The 15,921-nt window shown below is 50.7% G+C and overlaps 10 protein-coding genes across 10 annotated transcripts, besides 7 other annotated features; 1 reads left to right on the forward strand and 9 right to left on the reverse strand.

Annotated features, from left to right (window-relative positions):
- Positions 1-16: 16 nt before the first annotated feature.
- TraAM80_04620 (vacuolar protein sorting-associated protein) lies at positions 17-400 on the reverse strand (the record flags this gene model as incomplete). Its single annotated transcript, XM_029381543.1, has 1 exon — positions 17-400. The coding sequence occupies one exon, from the start codon at positions 398-400 to the stop codon at positions 17-19; it is 384 nt and encodes a 127-aa protein (XP_029238669.1).
- Positions 400-1,728, reverse strand: TraAM80_04621 (putative vacuolar protein sorting-associated protein; the record flags this gene model as incomplete). The annotated part of the gene is made up of 1 exon (XM_029381544.1): positions 400-1,728. One exon carries the CDS (start codon positions 1,726-1,728, stop codon positions 400-402), a length of 1,329 nt encoding a protein of 442 aa, XP_029238670.1.
- A 539-nt stretch (positions 1,729-2,267) lies between these two features.
- TraAM80_04622 (uncharacterized protein) lies at positions 2,268-3,077 on the reverse strand (the record flags this gene model as incomplete). The annotated part of the gene is made up of 1 exon (XM_029381545.1): positions 2,268-3,077. The coding sequence occupies one exon, from the start codon at positions 3,075-3,077 to the stop codon at positions 2,268-2,270; it is 810 nt and encodes a 269-aa protein (XP_029238671.1).
- Positions 3,078-4,239: 1,162 nt separating this feature from the next.
- Positions 4,240-4,275: a microsatellite.
- Positions 4,276-4,349: 74 nt separating this feature from the next.
- Positions 4,350-4,382: a microsatellite.
- Positions 4,383-4,605: 223 nt separating this feature from the next.
- TraAM80_04623 (uncharacterized protein) lies at positions 4,606-6,069 on the reverse strand (the record flags this gene model as incomplete). Its single annotated transcript, XM_029381546.1, has 1 exon — positions 4,606-6,069. One exon carries the CDS (start codon positions 6,067-6,069, stop codon positions 4,606-4,608), a length of 1,464 nt encoding a protein of 487 aa, XP_029238672.1.
- Positions 6,070-6,196: 127 nt separating this feature from the next.
- Positions 6,197-6,241: a microsatellite.
- A 127-nt stretch (positions 6,242-6,368) lies between these two features.
- Positions 6,369-6,395: a microsatellite.
- Positions 6,396-6,648: 253 nt separating this feature from the next.
- On the reverse strand, positions 6,649-7,791 carry TraAM80_04624 (uncharacterized protein; the record flags this gene model as incomplete). The annotated part of the gene is made up of 1 exon (XM_029381547.1): positions 6,649-7,791. One exon carries the CDS (start codon positions 7,789-7,791, stop codon positions 6,649-6,651), a length of 1,143 nt encoding a protein of 380 aa, XP_029238673.1.
- A 644-nt stretch (positions 7,792-8,435) lies between these two features.
- TraAM80_04625 (formin) lies at positions 8,436-10,091 on the reverse strand (the record flags this gene model as incomplete). The annotated part of the gene is made up of 1 exon (XM_029381548.1): positions 8,436-10,091. The coding sequence occupies one exon, from the start codon at positions 10,089-10,091 to the stop codon at positions 8,436-8,438; it is 1,656 nt and encodes a 551-aa protein (XP_029238674.1).
- Positions 10,092-10,406: 315 nt separating this feature from the next.
- Positions 10,407-10,454: a microsatellite.
- A 103-nt stretch (positions 10,455-10,557) lies between these two features.
- Positions 10,558-10,599: a microsatellite.
- A 91-nt stretch (positions 10,600-10,690) lies between these two features.
- TraAM80_04626 (tyrosine-specific protein phosphatase) lies at positions 10,691-11,677 on the reverse strand (the record flags this gene model as incomplete). Its single annotated transcript, XM_029381549.1, has 1 exon — positions 10,691-11,677. The coding sequence occupies one exon, from the start codon at positions 11,675-11,677 to the stop codon at positions 10,691-10,693; it is 987 nt and encodes a 328-aa protein (XP_029238675.1).
- A 506-nt stretch (positions 11,678-12,183) lies between these two features.
- On the reverse strand, positions 12,184-14,307 carry TraAM80_04627 (tRNA (cytosine34-C5)-methyltransferase; the record flags this gene model as incomplete). The annotated part of the gene is made up of 1 exon (XM_029381550.1): positions 12,184-14,307. One exon carries the CDS (start codon positions 14,305-14,307, stop codon positions 12,184-12,186), a length of 2,124 nt encoding a protein of 707 aa, XP_029238676.1.
- Positions 14,308-14,689: 382 nt separating this feature from the next.
- Positions 14,690-14,734: a sequence feature (GA-rich).
- Positions 14,735-14,939: 205 nt separating this feature from the next.
- TraAM80_04628 (dynein light chain) lies at positions 14,940-15,302 on the reverse strand (the record flags this gene model as incomplete). The annotated part of the gene is made up of 1 exon (XM_029381551.1): positions 14,940-15,302. One exon carries the CDS (start codon positions 15,300-15,302, stop codon positions 14,940-14,942), a length of 363 nt encoding a protein of 120 aa, XP_029238677.1.
- A 225-nt stretch (positions 15,303-15,527) lies between these two features.
- TraAM80_04629 (uncharacterized protein) lies at positions 15,528-15,905 on the forward strand (the record flags this gene model as incomplete). The annotated part of the gene is made up of 1 exon (XM_029381552.1): positions 15,528-15,905. One exon carries the CDS (start codon positions 15,528-15,530, stop codon positions 15,903-15,905), a length of 378 nt encoding a protein of 125 aa, XP_029238678.1.
- Between the last annotated feature and the right edge of the window lie 16 nt (positions 15,906-15,921).

Consider the following 15,921-nt stretch of genomic DNA (forward strand, 5'->3'; position numbering starts at 1 on the left):
GGACCCAAACCCCCGCTCATGGGTGGGTGGATAGCAAGTTGAGAAACATCTCACTGTTCAGTACAGTCGTTCCACCAATGGAGGCACGCACTCCCCCCTGGGGAAGTTGGTTGGCTGCGGATCCCGTAAACGCCGTACCCGCATTGATTGCATTCACTAAAGCGGCCTCCTCATACGTAAACCCGCCACATATGAACGCGGTTACATCCTTTGGTCGAACATTCATCTGTTTCTGCGGCTGAGAACTGTTTGCTACGGCTGTGGGGGGTGGTGTCAGGTACGGGTACAGATCAACAGAAAGTCGACCACTAAAAAGCTGCAGCAGAGTTCGTTTCAACACCGGTTCATGCTGAGTATAGATGTTCCCCACATCTACAAATGTTTTGACAATAGACGCCATCACACCAGTTTCGCCAAACAACTCGTCGGTGGGACGTTCACCGGAGTACTGCGTAGTTTCCGAAGGTAACTCGCCAGGTGTGCATCAATTCCGTCCAAGAGAGTGGCCACATGAGAAGGCTGGTTGGGTTTTTCGTACCGTAAGTGATAGATAAGGCAAAGACGGAAAATGTCCCGGGCGTCTACAGCGCCGCTATGTTGTTTCGCTGCGAAGGCCTGCAGCCTGTTCCAGTGATCATTTGCATTGGTAGAGGCAATCATGTCTTGCTCTAGCAGAGATACGGCCAACAAATCTCGTTTTTTGATAATAGAGGAGAGATGCGACACCACCGTGGCATGCTTTGTCACAGAGCCTGTCAAACTCTTGGTTTGCGGCAGCTTCTGCATAAACTCCTTGATCTCATCCATTGTTGCCGTGGATCGATCAATATTCAAGGTTGCCTTACACGTGTCCACGTACGCCTTGACATTGCTGCAAAGCTCGCCCCAGTTCGCAAACATGTTTGCCGCAAAGAAAGGGTCATCTTGCTGTGAGAAGACATACTCCTCCTTCACCGCCCCGTCTGAAAACTGAAGACGATTATGGTGTAGGCCAATGTGTTCATGCAACATGGCCTGATAAGTCCACGGCGTCAGCAGTGGCGTAAGTGCGTCGCTGCGGCGATCGAGAATGAGCAGCAAACCGTCCTTGTTCTTGTAGTTGTACAATTCGGCGTTTTTGTTAAGAATATCCCCCAGTTCTACCGCCACACGACGGGCAAACGCGCTGTTCTGTTCAAACCGGATATACGGCCTCCGCCGCCACGCCACAAAGGTTGCAGCGATGCTTTCCGCGATGCGATGCACGGCGACTGCACTTAAGAAAGCTGGAAGCAAGACCTTTGGCGACACAACAGAAACAAAGGCGTCAGCGTTGTGGGCCTCAAAGTCACAGAAGACCTCACTGACGCGATTCACTAGATTATCCACGTCAGCGCGGGCGAGGCTGTCCAGCAGCTCCGGACTTGCCGCGTTACTGAAGTGGATGGCGTAACTTCCGTACTTGGCGGCCTGCAGTTCCTCAGCAACGGCGGCCACACTTGACGTTTGCGGTCGGATAAAAACAATACAATGCATGCCCTTCATTACCCGTCGCTGGCGATGCTCGTCGACGCGGCAAACGAGGAAGACCCTTTTCTTAAGCAGCAGCGTCTGTGAGCAGGCCATGGAAATAATGTTGAGTGTGACCTCGTCTACGAGAAGGACCTTCATGGCGTTGTCTTCTGGAAGCATGTGGTCCACATATTCCGAGACAATGCTGAAGAAATTGGGGACAGTAGCATTCGACATTCTACTCCGCGACTCTACTACCTTGCCACCCCTCCTCTTTGCACGCAAATTACTACTGACAAAGGCTATGAGCCTCTTTTCTTCTTATTGTTGTTGTTTATGTGTGTCTTCCCCTTCTTGTTGTTGGTGACGGTAACAGGGCCACCTCAACTGACCCGCTCAACAACGGGCGCCGCAGTCCACAACAGGAATTTAAAAGCAAAATAAAATGAGACGAGAGAAACGACAGCAAATAGCAGCTAACACCCAAGCAGCAGGGAAAGAAGCAATGCCACCAAGAAATGAAATGATGTCAGCACGCCTCGTTGCATCACAAATGCCGTGTTTACATGTGTCACTCAGTGCGGCTCACCTCATGTTGTGTTCCCGTCACCTATCCCTCTTGAGTTTGAGCGATCTCTATGATATATATACCATATATATTTGTACACTCTTATCTATTGCTCTATCATGTATCTATTTCTCTCACGCTATCTATAGCTTTCTATGACATCGTCCGTGAAGACTAACACACAGACACACATTTACTCACTCACTCGCTACTCCTCAAAGATACTTCCGCACAGTTGGCTTACCAAGACACGAGGAACAGTTGGTTCCAGTGCATCACAAGCGAACTTTACGTCCTCGATACGAGAGCGTTTCTGTCGTCGAAGAGGGGAAAAGGAGACGCACCTTTTACCTGCAGCCTCATGTGCAGAGCCGCAGCTATTCTCATCTTCTTCCCCATTCCTTATCGTCACTACTGCTGCTGCTGATAGTGGCGGCGTTGGTGTCGGTGTGGTGGTGGCAGATGACTGCAGCAGAGCGCCACGTTTCCCACTAGAGATGCATTCCTGTAACCATGCGATATGGACGCGCGGGATCGCCCACTCCCACGCACACCGCCACTTGAGGCTCCTCTCCGCCTTCTCCATGGCGTTCCCCGCCGTTCGTCCCCACTCACCATAAAGAAGAATGTCCGTCGCGTTGGTCAGGTCCGGGGAGTAGGTCCCGCCGAAGAACTGGATCGCCGCCACAACACGCTCCTTTGTGTCACCCGAAAGCATTGTCGTCGTAAACCGGAGCGACTCAAAAAGCGCGGGGTCGTGCTCCGCGTGCGGATGCTTCATAGGCAACAGGCGCCCGGCTGCCACGCTCGCCCGCACCCAACTGGAGCGCAAGATCGGAATGCGCAGGCCCCGCAGTTGAGCCGCACAGTCGAGTTTCGCCGCTCCCCCCCGTACCACCAGGCCGAGGGTGACGGACGCCTCAAGAGATGCCACCACATGACCACCGCATGCAGCGATCAGCAACCGCACATCCTGCGGCACATCAGGCGCGGCAACAAACACGTGGCCACGCAACATGACGCTCGCACACACCCCTCCCTCCCCACGTCCCACAACAAAAAAAAAGAGCTACAAAATCAATTCTCCGCGGCGTCTATTCCTCGCTTATTGTTGATCCTTCCCCTCCAGAAGCAATTGCCCTTACGAACACCAAAGCAAAAAAAAAAAAATCACATTCGAAAAGAAGAGCGCAAAGAATAACCGCAGACACCAAAAAAATACACACTGTCCTTTTGTTTTTCTTTGTTTCCCTGCGTGTATGTGCGTGCGGCGCAGCTGAAAAAAAAAAACGTTCAATGCAAAGCATCAACGCCCCATACTGCAGACGGAAGAAAAAGGAATAAAACACGACTTCTATAATAATGCGTCCAATTTACTTCGACCTTGTCCTTCTCTCCTTCTTCCACCGTTTTTTTTTTTGTTTCCTCCTCAACCTTCTTAAAAAAAAAAAAAGAGATCTGAATCCACGCTTGCACGAGTCACCTTTTACGTTATTACCATTTCTTTTTACATTCGCCCCGCAGTGGAAGATGACTGGGTCTCCTTTTATTAATTTCTAATGTTTTGCTCTGCTGCCCACCGACCCTTCCCACACGCGGGCGCACGCACGGGGCAGGAGCGAGGGGGCCATAAAAAAGAAGGCCTGCATCCCGTGTTTCCGGCGCGTTTCCTTGTCTCGTTTCCTCTGTTTCCGTGGTGCATGCAGTGGCAAACGGCACACAGTTCACTCATTTTTTTTTTTATCTCTCACACGTTAAAAAGAAACAAAACGGGCAAAAAAAAAACAAAAAAAAAGATAGCACCGAGCACACGCAAGAAATGACCTGGGATAGACCTGCAGACCTATACACTAAAAAGGAATGTTGGGCGAGGGACAAACACAAACATACTGGGAAAAAAACTGACAGACTGTGATAGATAATTGCCCCTTTCTGCATCTCCTGGAGGGGAGAGCGGCTGCTTGGGCCTTCTTACCACTGTCCAGAGGTTTCTCTCTTTCTCCTCCGTTCTCTAACTTTAATTGAATGCTGCACCCCCCCCCCCCCTCAGGATTTCCCCCGTCCCCAAAGGTGCATTCCACTCCGTTGCTGGTTGAGTGTGGCATGGAGACGTCACCCAAATTGGCCCCACCACCAAAAGCAAAGACAGTGAAATAAAATAAACCGTATCCAAAATGAAGCAAAACAACAACAACAGCCAAAACAACAACCAAAACGGCGTTCCACACGTCGTTGTCTCACCCCATCGTGAAACGCACAGTGCGGGACTGTTTTATTAATACTTTCTCTATTATTGTTTTTGCTGTTGTTTTGCTCGTTGTTGCTTTTTTCCCCCCGCCCAAACCTCTTCGTTCCTTCCTCTCCTAGGGAGACGGCTTCCCGCCGTACCACTTGTGGTGAATGACAGTCGTTCGGACAGTGTTTGGTTGCATTTTCATGACTACACAAATCAACAAATGCATTCATTCTGCTCTTCCCTCGTGAGGCAAAAAGAACGGGCCCCAAACCAAGCACCATCCTACGCCCCGGAATCCTCATGTATTTTCTCACACTACCGGAGAAGGGGCATTGTTGTTCGTGGCCCCCTGGTCTGCGTAGTGCAGGGCAGCGTAGAGTTCTGGCGCGGAGTGCTGCAGCCCCTCCGGCACTTCCGCAAAACAGACAAAGATTGTCGTCACAGCACTCTCAACAGCTGAAAAGAAGAGGACGTGCACAATCATCGAACCCAAAAAGGCAATTGCCCCAACAGCGGTGGAGAGATATGCCAGTCCAACCACAACGCCAATCAGCGCCGAGACACCAAGCGAAAGAAGATTCAATGTGGATCCAACGAGAGCATCATTAAAGTAAGCGGCGAAGAAGCACTGTTTGCATAGCTGCCAGGTTCGCTTGGCGGCCTCAATGTAACCACACCCGTACACAGCAACGTGCACAAAGGCGTACAAATTAAAGTATTCCAGCATCGACTCCAGGCAAGACAAGATACAGACTGTGATGCAACGAATAAACTCATTTTCGTTATCGGTTGCGCTTTCCGCAAGCCACCGTAACAGGCGTACGATGGCAACCATAAGGGACCCAAAGCAAATAGAACCCAAACTGGTTGTTGTGGCACGTTTAAAGGAAGCCAGTGTTGGATTCTGTGGCATTCGTCCTTCTCCAGCAAAGTACCAAGTAGCTGTCACACCGGATGTTGTGACGTGTATGATATTGGCCACCACCTGTGAAACCCAAAAGAGGAGCAGCATGCAGAACGTAAACAAAAGACTGTCCCCTGTATTATTATATCCAAAATTCATTCGGTCCACAGAGGGAAAGCACATGGCAAACCAAAACACCATATACAAAAGAGACAACGCACTCATGATGAACGAAAAGAAAAACACGGCCTTGTACTTTGTCAGAACGTCTGATGCAGCTTTAAGAAGTTCCGCAGAGAACATAATACGGTCTCGCACCAAGTATAGCCAAACGGCTTGGAAGATGCAAACAATAACAAGAACAACACCGACACCAACAATGCCCGAGATAAAGGACACAACTGCACCAACCAAAGTAAGCACAGCCGTCAGTACGTTCGCAATAAATATGAGTTGCCTTGGAAACATACCTAAAAGCACCAACGAACAGCAAGCCCCAATAACGGAAACGGCAAAGATAACAAACAACAGTACGAACGCAGAGAAGTTCACATTGTCATGGTCTATGTTGATGGCACCGTGGTGGGTTGTATTTAAGGGAATAGGCACATACGTGGTCATGTTCACTGCTCCCCATACCACAGACAGGATAAGCACAATAACAAAGAGAACGCCAGCCCATAGGTCTTGATATCCCTGCACCACAAATCGACTCAGTCGCGGATTCCCTGGCGTCTCATCGGGATAGAGTGGAACCCCATTCACTGCACTTCCCTGAAAGTTCCCCCCTGGCTGGTTGTAAATTTCAGCCTGGGGCAGCATGTCCAGATTGTAGGCCTTGTACTTTGAGGACTTTAAGTCTTGATCCATTTCGCAATATCCACCTTTAATTGTCTTCCTTGTTTCAATGCACGTGTGCTTGTATGATGCTTCCTCTCCGGTTTCCTTCTTGAATTCGACTACACTTCCACCTAATTATATTTGGGTGGTAGCACTGTTTTTTTTTCTTTTTTTTTTCACTTCTTCCTTTTTGTGTTGTTTTAAAGTTGGTTTCTTCGTCCTACACTTGTGCGTGTGCGGTAGAGATATATAAAAGTAGATATGGCTAGGTTTGAGGCATGGAAGAGCATAAATAAAAAATGGAGAAAAAAGTGTGCGTGTGTGAAATGAAGAAAAACAACAACAACAACAAGAACGTGAAACTGAAATAATAACGGTTGTTAAAGGGTGGAGCGGAAACAACTTACGTCGGGCTTGTTCATCATTCAGGTGCGGCTGAAGCAAGTTGATCCTGCCCTGTTAACCGCCGCTCTGGCACCGCTCCACTCTCTCAATTGGGAACAAATACATAGTCCCCCACCCCCGTTTCTTTTTTTTTTTCGTTTTAACCTTCCACTTACCATCCAGTTCACTGCACCATTTTCTGCCTCCCTTGCCCCGCGGCTTTACTCAACTCCCAATGTCTTCACACCACATCAGCCCTTCTGCCTCGTCGACGGGATCGTCCTGAGCAGACGCCTCCGCCGCCGTTCCCTCTTTTCGTTTTCGCTTCGAATGCCGTTCGGGGGCCGGCCGCTTATCCACACCATTCGTCATCTCCGTGCCCGTCGGCCTCGCGAGCGGCACACTGGTGGGGTAAATAAGACCCGCCGCTCGCCGCCGCCTCCGCACTGAGGCACAAAACGCCATCGACTCGCCGTAATAATTTGCCAGTGGACAACCTAAGAGAACACCAATAAGACTACATATATCCTTCAACGAGCGAGTTGCCAACAGTGCAACATCAACACCCGAAGTAGGCCCCGCTACATCAGTCTTACGTGAAAGTGAAGAAGCCAGCGTGACAAGGTTGTGCTGCAAAGCCTCAACATCCCCCCCGTAGGAGCAGGAAAATGGTAGCTGCATAGGTGAAAGAACATGTCTGGCAATGCCGCCAAATTGTTGCTGCAACCGTGCAAGTCCACGTGTGGTAGATGACGACGGCAGCCAGGCGTAATAAAAAGCCACCACACACGTGCGGCCTTTCGCCATGTGCTTCGCCCGCAAAGGGCTGAACACCGCGGGATTAACTAGCTGACAACTGTTCTCGCCAAGGCAGCGCGTCACATCTAGAAGAAGGCTTTGATGAGTCAACAGAAAACTCGTAAGCATTGGTGGTTGACTCCGCTCGTCTCCCCACAGCAGCGCCACTTCGTGCAGCGAAAGAGACAGAGCATCCGCCTGACGCAACGGTGATCGATGTCGGTCCATCTGCCAGCTTGCTAGTAAAGACAGCTCTGTGTTATCACGTGGCACTACAGCCACCACAACCCACAAGTCCATCGTGATCCCGAGATCGCGTTGCAGCCATGTTCTAAGTTTTACGCGATCCGCGCAAGCCTGACGCAAGCGATCCTCCGCAGCAGTTTTCGCCAGCTTCGGCGACTGCGCCCCCGAGGATGAAGAACCTGCAAAGGCCAAATCAACAGAAACAAGAATTGCAGTCACTGCGGGTATCGTGGTGGAAATACCGGCAAACGCCAAAAGCGCCACTTTTAACCGCATCAACCGGACAGACGCATCGGGGATGTCTTCATACACAACAGATTCCATGAAAACACAATCGGACGCACACCCTAAAACAAAAAGAAAAAAAGGTATGTGCCTTACTTTCCCCTAATAAAATATATGAAGTATGAAACAAAGGGCAGTCTTTTCACTTTTCATTCTTTATAGTACAAAGAAAAAATAAAACTTACCGGGATCGCTCCACAAACCTACAGCTATTCCGACGCAAACCATCATCACTCATAACCATTGAAACGCCGAGGGGGAAATGGAGCAGCTGAAAAAGCCTTTTGCCCCCCACCCCCTGCGCGCGGCGGCGGCGGATGTCGGGTTGGGTGGGTCCTCAAAACGTACCCGTTTCGCAACCTCTAACGCAATAACTAGAAAAAGAAAACGTTTTTCTTCTTTTTTTTATGTAAAATTGTAGCTGCCCTCAACAACAAAGAAATATCATCCGTAAGGCTAGCCCATTCCTCTCGCAAGGCCCCCGAAAAATAAAGATTAATATGCGATTAACACTCAACGCATAACATCTCGACATCCCACATACACAACTATTCCCCTTCTCTCCTTCACCTTTTTGTTTTTATCGCTGAACGTCAAAAATGGTTTACAGCGTGGCTCAAGAGGTTGCGTGCAACTGGGCCGCACCCCTCTGTGCATCCTCGCAACTCAATCGGTTGACCCCGTTACTCCCGTAGTGGCGGCAGGGGTGTTGGCGGAGGCGTTGGCGGGGGCGTTGGCAAGCGCAAGAGACGGCTCGAATAGCCTTCAGCGTGATGTGTCCTTTCAGTCGTGGAAAAGGAATTACAAGACGGTAGTAGAGGTGGTGGTGGTGGCGGTGGTGGTGGTGGTGGTGGTGGTGGTAGCGGCGTAGTTGAACGACACCCAGAAGCCACGTCAGCTGCAAAAGGTGGTAGTGAAGGGAGTTCGTACCTTTGAAGCTTATGCGTATCCACGTGGTGGTGCCCCCGACGGCTCCGTTGTTTTGTCCCTATCGTTGGTTTGCTCGATGAAGTTGCCTCCATATACTTGGCTAGAAAATTCTTCGCAGCAGCCTCTGTTTGGCGATACTTTTCCTCCTCGCAATTTCGCTCTTCCTCTCGCATCTGGCGATGAGAGGCTGCCACGCGCAGCATGGCATGATGGGTCGCCTCCAGCTCTTCGTGGAACTGCGCCACTCCTTTTGCTGCCTTATGTTGTGCTACCTCTTCATCGCGGTGCCCCTCCATGTTCTTTATTTCTTCCGCCACCGCCTCCGGACTGCGATGCTGACTGTCGTGGCTGGTCGCCAAAGCTCTTTTGGCGGGGCCCTGAGAATTAAGCTCTCGTCCATGCGACAACGCATTCGCAGTCAATGTGTGCTGCACCGCGTCGTGAAACTCCGAAGTGAACCCCTCCTCTGCAGAAAAAGGGCAACTACTACGGTCATAAATCGCCTGTGGCACAGGTCGCGGCAGAACACAACTTACCTCCGCGTAGTGACATTCAGCGTGCTCATCGAAATTTCGAGCTCGTTTTCTAGAAAAGACAGAACGCCATGCCCTCGCGATGTCCTCAATAAACGCTGCGGAGGAAGCATCCGACTTCAGGAAGGATGTCCGGTCAACCATGGCTGCATTGCCAGCACAAATGCCGCCAAATCCATTTGGTTCGCCCCCTCGCAGAAGTTTATCCAATGCCATATGTGCGGAATACTGCACCATCCCCGTCCCTGGCCACGTCTGTGGCGGTTCATGAAAAGGTGGAAGCTCGGCTTCTGTGCCGCCCTGATGACTTGGAAGAAAAGAGGACGCCACTCCGCCCGCCACAACTGCAGGTGCTGCGACACCTGCTCTTTCTGTACTGTGGTCGCACGCCAAATTGGAGTGCTTGTCTCCATCAGGTCTACGGCGTACACACAGCTCCAAATGCAAGCAAGCCCGTTGAAACAACTGCATGGCCTCCTCGTAATCCCTCGGTTTCGTCCTGTTGATTTCCACAATCTCGTCACCCTCCCTGAGCGCAGCGGCCTTATCGGACGTGACCTCACCAACACGCAGCGGGAAGCGGTTACCATAGGTTAAGAAGCCCCACGACGCTATTTTATCGGGGCGAGATATATGCACCCTATGACTTTTCGGTTCTTCAAGCGCCGAGGCGTTCAAATTTCGAGATCGGCCACCACCAGGTGTGAGGGAGAATAATGAGACCTCGAGCGCGGGATCAACGAGGTGTGTGGAGGGGACTCCTCCCGGGTTGTTTTCCGCCTCATCCCCTCCCATTGTGTTGTCTAATTTGTAGATCGGTACGTGGTGCTTGTGAGGATGGTTGGAAGGACACACGTTCTCGCCCATTTCCACCATATAGCGGCTAACTGCGTCCCCTCTCTTCCCGACGAGAGGTACGACTTTCACCGGACGCGAAACTGACTGACCCTTCTACGCCTCCCTCAGATTGTTATAATTATTTCACCTTCCCTTTTATTTTACTTTCAGTTCCCCTGTGACGGAGCTTCGGAAGTGAAAACACGTAGGAGACCAGCAAGAGAGAATGGTTCTGCAACAACAACATGTCGGAAAGTGAGCGAACACAGTGAAGAGTCGCGCGGACGCCAAAGTGGAAACAGCGTGGTCGATGGAATATCCCCATTTCGCATCAGCTCAGTCTGCTCCATACCCTTCTTATTTTTTTTTTCCTTTTCTTTCGCTCTTTCATTGTTTCTCTCTCTGTTCTATTTACTCTCCGTCTGAGAAAACCAGAAGTAGTGAGGGGCAATGAATCCCCCCACCGCGGATGAGGCAGTGGAAACGGTACCGATCTCTCGACAGTCAACTTCAAAAAGAATAACACACACAAAAACAACAACAATAAAATGCATGGCCACACGGTTAATCGTCAGTATTCTCAACCATTCCAGGAAGTCCTTTAAAGAATCATTCTTTTCTTTTTCATTTTTCGACATTTATCTCTGTGACTTCCTCCCTGCGGCTGTCAACGCCGCAGTTGCGACCTTGTTATTCAACAGAGCGACAAGTGCACTGACGTCAAATCCAAGTCGAGTCATCAAAGTAATGTAAATAACAAAATACTGCTCCACCCGCTGCACCATTCCAGAGCGCTGTCGCCGCATCGTTGATACAACGTCATACACCGTGGTGTCGGTCAACGTTCCCCGTTCCAGGTGGGCCAACACACCGTAGGCGCCAATCAGTGTTCCTGTTCGCCCAATACCTGCACTGCAATGAACAATCACAGGGACTGTCGTAGGGGACGCATTTACAATGGCCAGAAGCGCTTCCAAGGCTGCGGCAGATTGTGGTACCCCGTGATCTGGCCATCCGGTGTACTGCACGTGTAACAACTTATGGGGTGGCTCATTGGGCCGCTGAAAAGTCAGGTAACGCCGCGTGAGCTGCAACTCCTGCTCCGCCCCGTACACCTCTCCTGGTTCCCTTGTAATCGTTAATTCAGAAGCGCCTGGAATGATCACGGATGATGCCCCATTTTCCCCCGGCCAGTAGCGATTCGCCTTTGTAATCCCTCCCTCACTCAGTTTTGTGATCATGACAACAAGGTTTATTTTCTTCTCATAGATGATCGATAAAAAATCCGGTATCCCCTTATCCACTGGCGCTTGACAAGCCACAAACTTATGGGGCAGACCAAGGTCAATGAGGTTGCCGTTGATGTAGTATGAAGACGGCGTTTGGGTCGAGTCGATGGACTTCGGGTAAAGAGTAGCCTCATTGGCCAAGATGTCTAAATAACGATTTTTAGACATGTTTTTACGCGAGGTGTCGAAGCTTATACTTCCTGGATCCTCGTGACGCTGCAGGAGTGCAAACTCACGCTGCATCCGTTCATACTGCGCCGTCAAAGAAAGCTTTGTGAAAGGGCGGCAGTCCGCCTCACCTTTTCCTTCCCGGTTTGTTTCTGCGCCCTTCACCATGCTGGGCGTATCAGGCGCGCAAGCAGTTGTGTAGGTGCACGCACACGCACCTGCCGCTGAGAAACCGGTAAAATGTGTATCGGGTTGTGCCAGTGGGTAACCAAAAAGACAGAATGAGGGGCCAAAAAGCAGAAATAACAACAACCACAACGAGAGGGAAAGAAGGTGACAGGAAGCAGCAGAAAAGACCCATCCGCATTCTTCCTCTTAGCTTGTTTGAAGTGGCCTCCCCTCCCCTCACATTCAACGGGCAGAATACGTGCAACGGAAAGTCCATAAGTTGTGCATGTGCATATATACACGGCAGTGGCTGCGCGCACGCAAGAGGCACCGCGAGTGCAATGCTGGTGAGAGGCTCGTACCTTTTTATGCTTTTACTGTTTTTTCCTTTTTTTTTTTTCCTTCCCTCATTATTATTATTGCGCTAACCGCCTTAGAGCCCGACTGCACAGAAATGTCTTATTCTTCGGAAGACACAGCAACTAAACGGGCCAACATCAGGCCTGTCACACCACAGCCACAGGCTCGTCTACTGTTGGCTCAGCGGCGATGCCCAGCCGCAACCTCAGCCCCACGACATCTTCATGGTCCACCAGCAGCTGCAGACGTGTGCGCGCCCGCAGTGCAACGGAGTAAAAAACACCACCCACAGCAGAGGGGCAATCAATCTCCAACAGAACCGTGCCAACCTCCATCGATTCAAGTCTCGTCCGCAAACCAGCATCATCGATGTCCGTGAAAAGCACATCCTTCAACTTTCCACCGGAAAGAAGCTGCTCTACAAAGCTCACGGGAACTCGCAGTAGTCGCGGTGACTGTTGCATCACCTTGGCAAAAAGGGTGGCAGACTCGCTCGCAATGCGCCAGCCCTTGTCAAGATTCTCACGGGCGAACACGCGAAGACCCGCCGACACCACCAGCAGCGAATTGGTATTCATTCGCAGGACATCCAACGCTGAGGAGGAGACGATGGAGCAGGTCGAACCGTCGGAGATCTTCAACTCACGCTGCCCTGTCGCAGTCCGCACGACTAGCTGCTGAAGAGGAAAACCCTTCACCTTATAAAAGTTGCCCACTACATCAGTTATAGGCGATGGCGCCGTCACGTAGGTGGGAGGAACCCGTTTTTTGCGAGTGACACCTTCTGACTCCCCCACCTCCTCTTCCCCGTTTCCTGCCCGCTTCTTTCCAGCAAGTATTCCCTTGCCATCGCTATCGCCACCGGAGCCGCTTTTTCTGCTCTCATGACTCTTCTGGCCGTTCCCCTCTGCTGCCTCGCACTCCTCGCGTTTCGTTAGACGAAACTCCTTCACCTTATCCAAAACCGCAATAAAGAAGGCACCGCCACCGCAGTGGGAGGGATACAATCGCATGCACAGCCTGAGATCCAAGTCATCCACATCATCAGAGGTGTACGCCCCCGGGGTCTTTGGAGGAAAAAGGGCCTCATGCGCTTCTTCCGACGGCCCCTCAACCACCTCGCCATTGCAATTTGTTACAACCCAACGCTGCAGACCTGGGGCACACTGCAGGCCTGGAAGTAGCGAACGCGCGTCAACGAGTTTCATGGCTCCTCGAGTGCGGTGCACAATTTGTGCCACCACTGCCTCATTTTCAATAGGATTCATTGAGCAGGTGCTGTACACAACACGGCCACCTACGCGACCCAGATGACAGGCGCGCAAGGCAATTTGAATTTGCATCTTTTGAAGGGTGATGGCTTCCCTTGGAGACCAAATCTTAAAGACATAAGGCGCTTTTCGAAGTGTGCCATCGCCTGAGCAAACCACGTCGCAAAGTATCTTATCGAAGCGCAGCTCCCCATTTTCGTTTCCCACCGACGGCGTCGAAGAATTCACGTTGGGGAAATACCGTGCATCATGATTAGTAAACAGGGCAAAGGGAAAAAGCAAGCGCAGCCGCTTCACTTGATGCACCAACATGTTAGCCCGCTTTGTGTCGAGGTCATTGGCCACCACAAGGCCTTCGCTCTCATAGTCAAAAGGAAACGGCGAAGCATTCGAATCTGCCGGTACCACCTTGTGCCTTCCCAACGCAACAAGCATTTGCGCCGTCTTGGACCCCGGCGAGGCGCACATGTCAAGACACTTGTCGGTTGGCTGAATGTCCAGAAGAAAGGGCGGCAACATTGAAACCTCCTCCTGCCGCGAAATGGTTCCTAAGGCTGTTTGTTGAATCATAAACCGCCGCAGCGCTTGCATCTCCGGCCGCTTACGAAACTCCGTCTTGCCCGCCAGAACCCGCCAAGCCATGCCGGGAAGCGGATACCACGAAATGGGCTCAACAAGCGAGCGATGAAGCGACTCAAAGTAGCGCCGCACCTCGCCGGCAAGTGGGTCTGTGTCGTTTATCCAAACCGTTGTCGGGAGGGGCTGCCGGAAGAGAGACAACTCGGCATCCCACTCCGCCGGGGTAAGGATGCTTTGCAGGTCACGGTAGTACCGATCCAACGCGGGGCAAGGTATCTGCCGCAGTGTATCCTGGTGGGTCATTCCTAACCAATTCCCGTTTTCATCGCACGCAGCTTTCGTTCTTACCTCACGCCGATTTTTCCCGAAGGACTTAAGCTTCTTCTTCTGCTGCGGCTGCTGTTGGTGTCCTTCAGTCATATTGGTCCCAGGAGTGAGTGTAACGAACAAACAGGGCAACAATCTGACGGGCAAAAACACGCGATCACACGTGTAATAAATCGTGTGTGTGTGTACACTCCAGCAAACGAATCTCCAAGCCACAACTGAGAGGATAATGCCGGGCGGTAACTATGGTAGTAAAACCAAGCACATAAAGAGAAAAAAAGATCATACACACAGAGAATAAGTAGCGCATCAAACAAAGAAAAAAAAAGTGAACACCAAGCTAGCAAATAAAAAGTAACACAAGAACGGCAAAGTAAATAATAAGAAATCTACACCACCAGAACCGCAACTGCAGAGCGAAGGCGTCGACGAACTCCCATATTTCCTGCATCCATCTCCACCCGGCCTTCCAACAAGGAAGAAGAAGAGGAAGAGAAAGCGCAGTGAGTAAAGAAGAGGAGTCTGCTCTATCAATCATTGTGAGAGAATACATACATTCATAATAGGTACATCATCATCGACAGAATCATTACAGGAACGGTGGTAAGTCCTTCTATTCATCATGTCCCGCCTCCAGGCACACGAACAGACAGAAGGACTACATACTCACACCTTCAGCCCCATTTCCTTCTCTGCTCCCTTTACGCACCTACTGTACGCTCCTGCTACTGCCCATCAGTCAGCACCACTGGACGCTCCGGCGGCCCGGAACGAAACACAAGGAAGTGCATCTCATCGATCTTGACATTCACCAACGTCTCAGCATCATTTGTCACATTTGCCCCAAAGTGGGTCCCTACAATGACATGCCAGGTTCCCTTCTCAACCTCTTCCAGCTTCTTTTTCAACCCAATGGCTATATCCTTGTAGCAGGCGTCTGGAGGCATATTATCAAGCACCACCTGTGCCAGCTCTATCACAGAATTCAAAAACGTCTTAGTTCCATCATACCGTTGAACCTTTATCACCCTCACCGGACGCTCCTTCACTTCATCCTCCACGACGTGATCAGGTTCCGCGTCGTTCATTGATCAACACCCACAAAAACGAAAACAATATTTGCTACTCCTACCACTGTATAACTTAGAAAAACAAAAACAAAAAGAACCAAGATTTCTACAAAACAAAAAAAGAGGATAAAAACACAGACACGCACACACGGACCAAAGAAGATTATTCTCAAGCCAACACAAAAAGCATAGCACATTATGAAACCTTGTGCAAGAACAATTAGAGGAAGATCTCCGCTGTGCATGAATCGCCCCGAGCACCACGTGGCCAGGCGAGGCGGGATTAATACAGCGTCGCCAAAGAAATGGCAGTTCCCCTCATTGCAGATCTTGGTTTTGTGGTCAATTGGCTTCTCGTCACAGAACACCTCCCGCCAGGGTGAGGATGGAATTGCTCTTGTAATCATCGCGGGCAAGTGCAAGCCGGCTGGTGCGGATAGCAACGGCGGAAAAGGAAACAAAGGGGAAGAAGGAGGAGGCAGAGGCAGCCCCAAGAGTAAAGATCAGAGAGTGAATGAAAAAAACGGGGTTCTCAAGCAGGTGAAGTTCTCAGTGTCAGCGATCCATTTGTGTCTCATCGCTTCTTGTCGAAAGCAGGCAGTTGCCAAAGTCCCTCAGTAGACGCCTGTGTCAAATG

The sequence above is a fragment of the Trypanosoma rangeli genome, assembly GCF_003719475.1.
Source record: "Trypanosoma rangeli strain AM80 chromosome Unknown Tra_15.4_contig_00137, whole genome shotgun sequence".
In the NCBI taxonomy this organism is placed as follows: Eukaryota; Euglenozoa; class Kinetoplastea; order Trypanosomatida; family Trypanosomatidae; genus Trypanosoma; species Trypanosoma rangeli.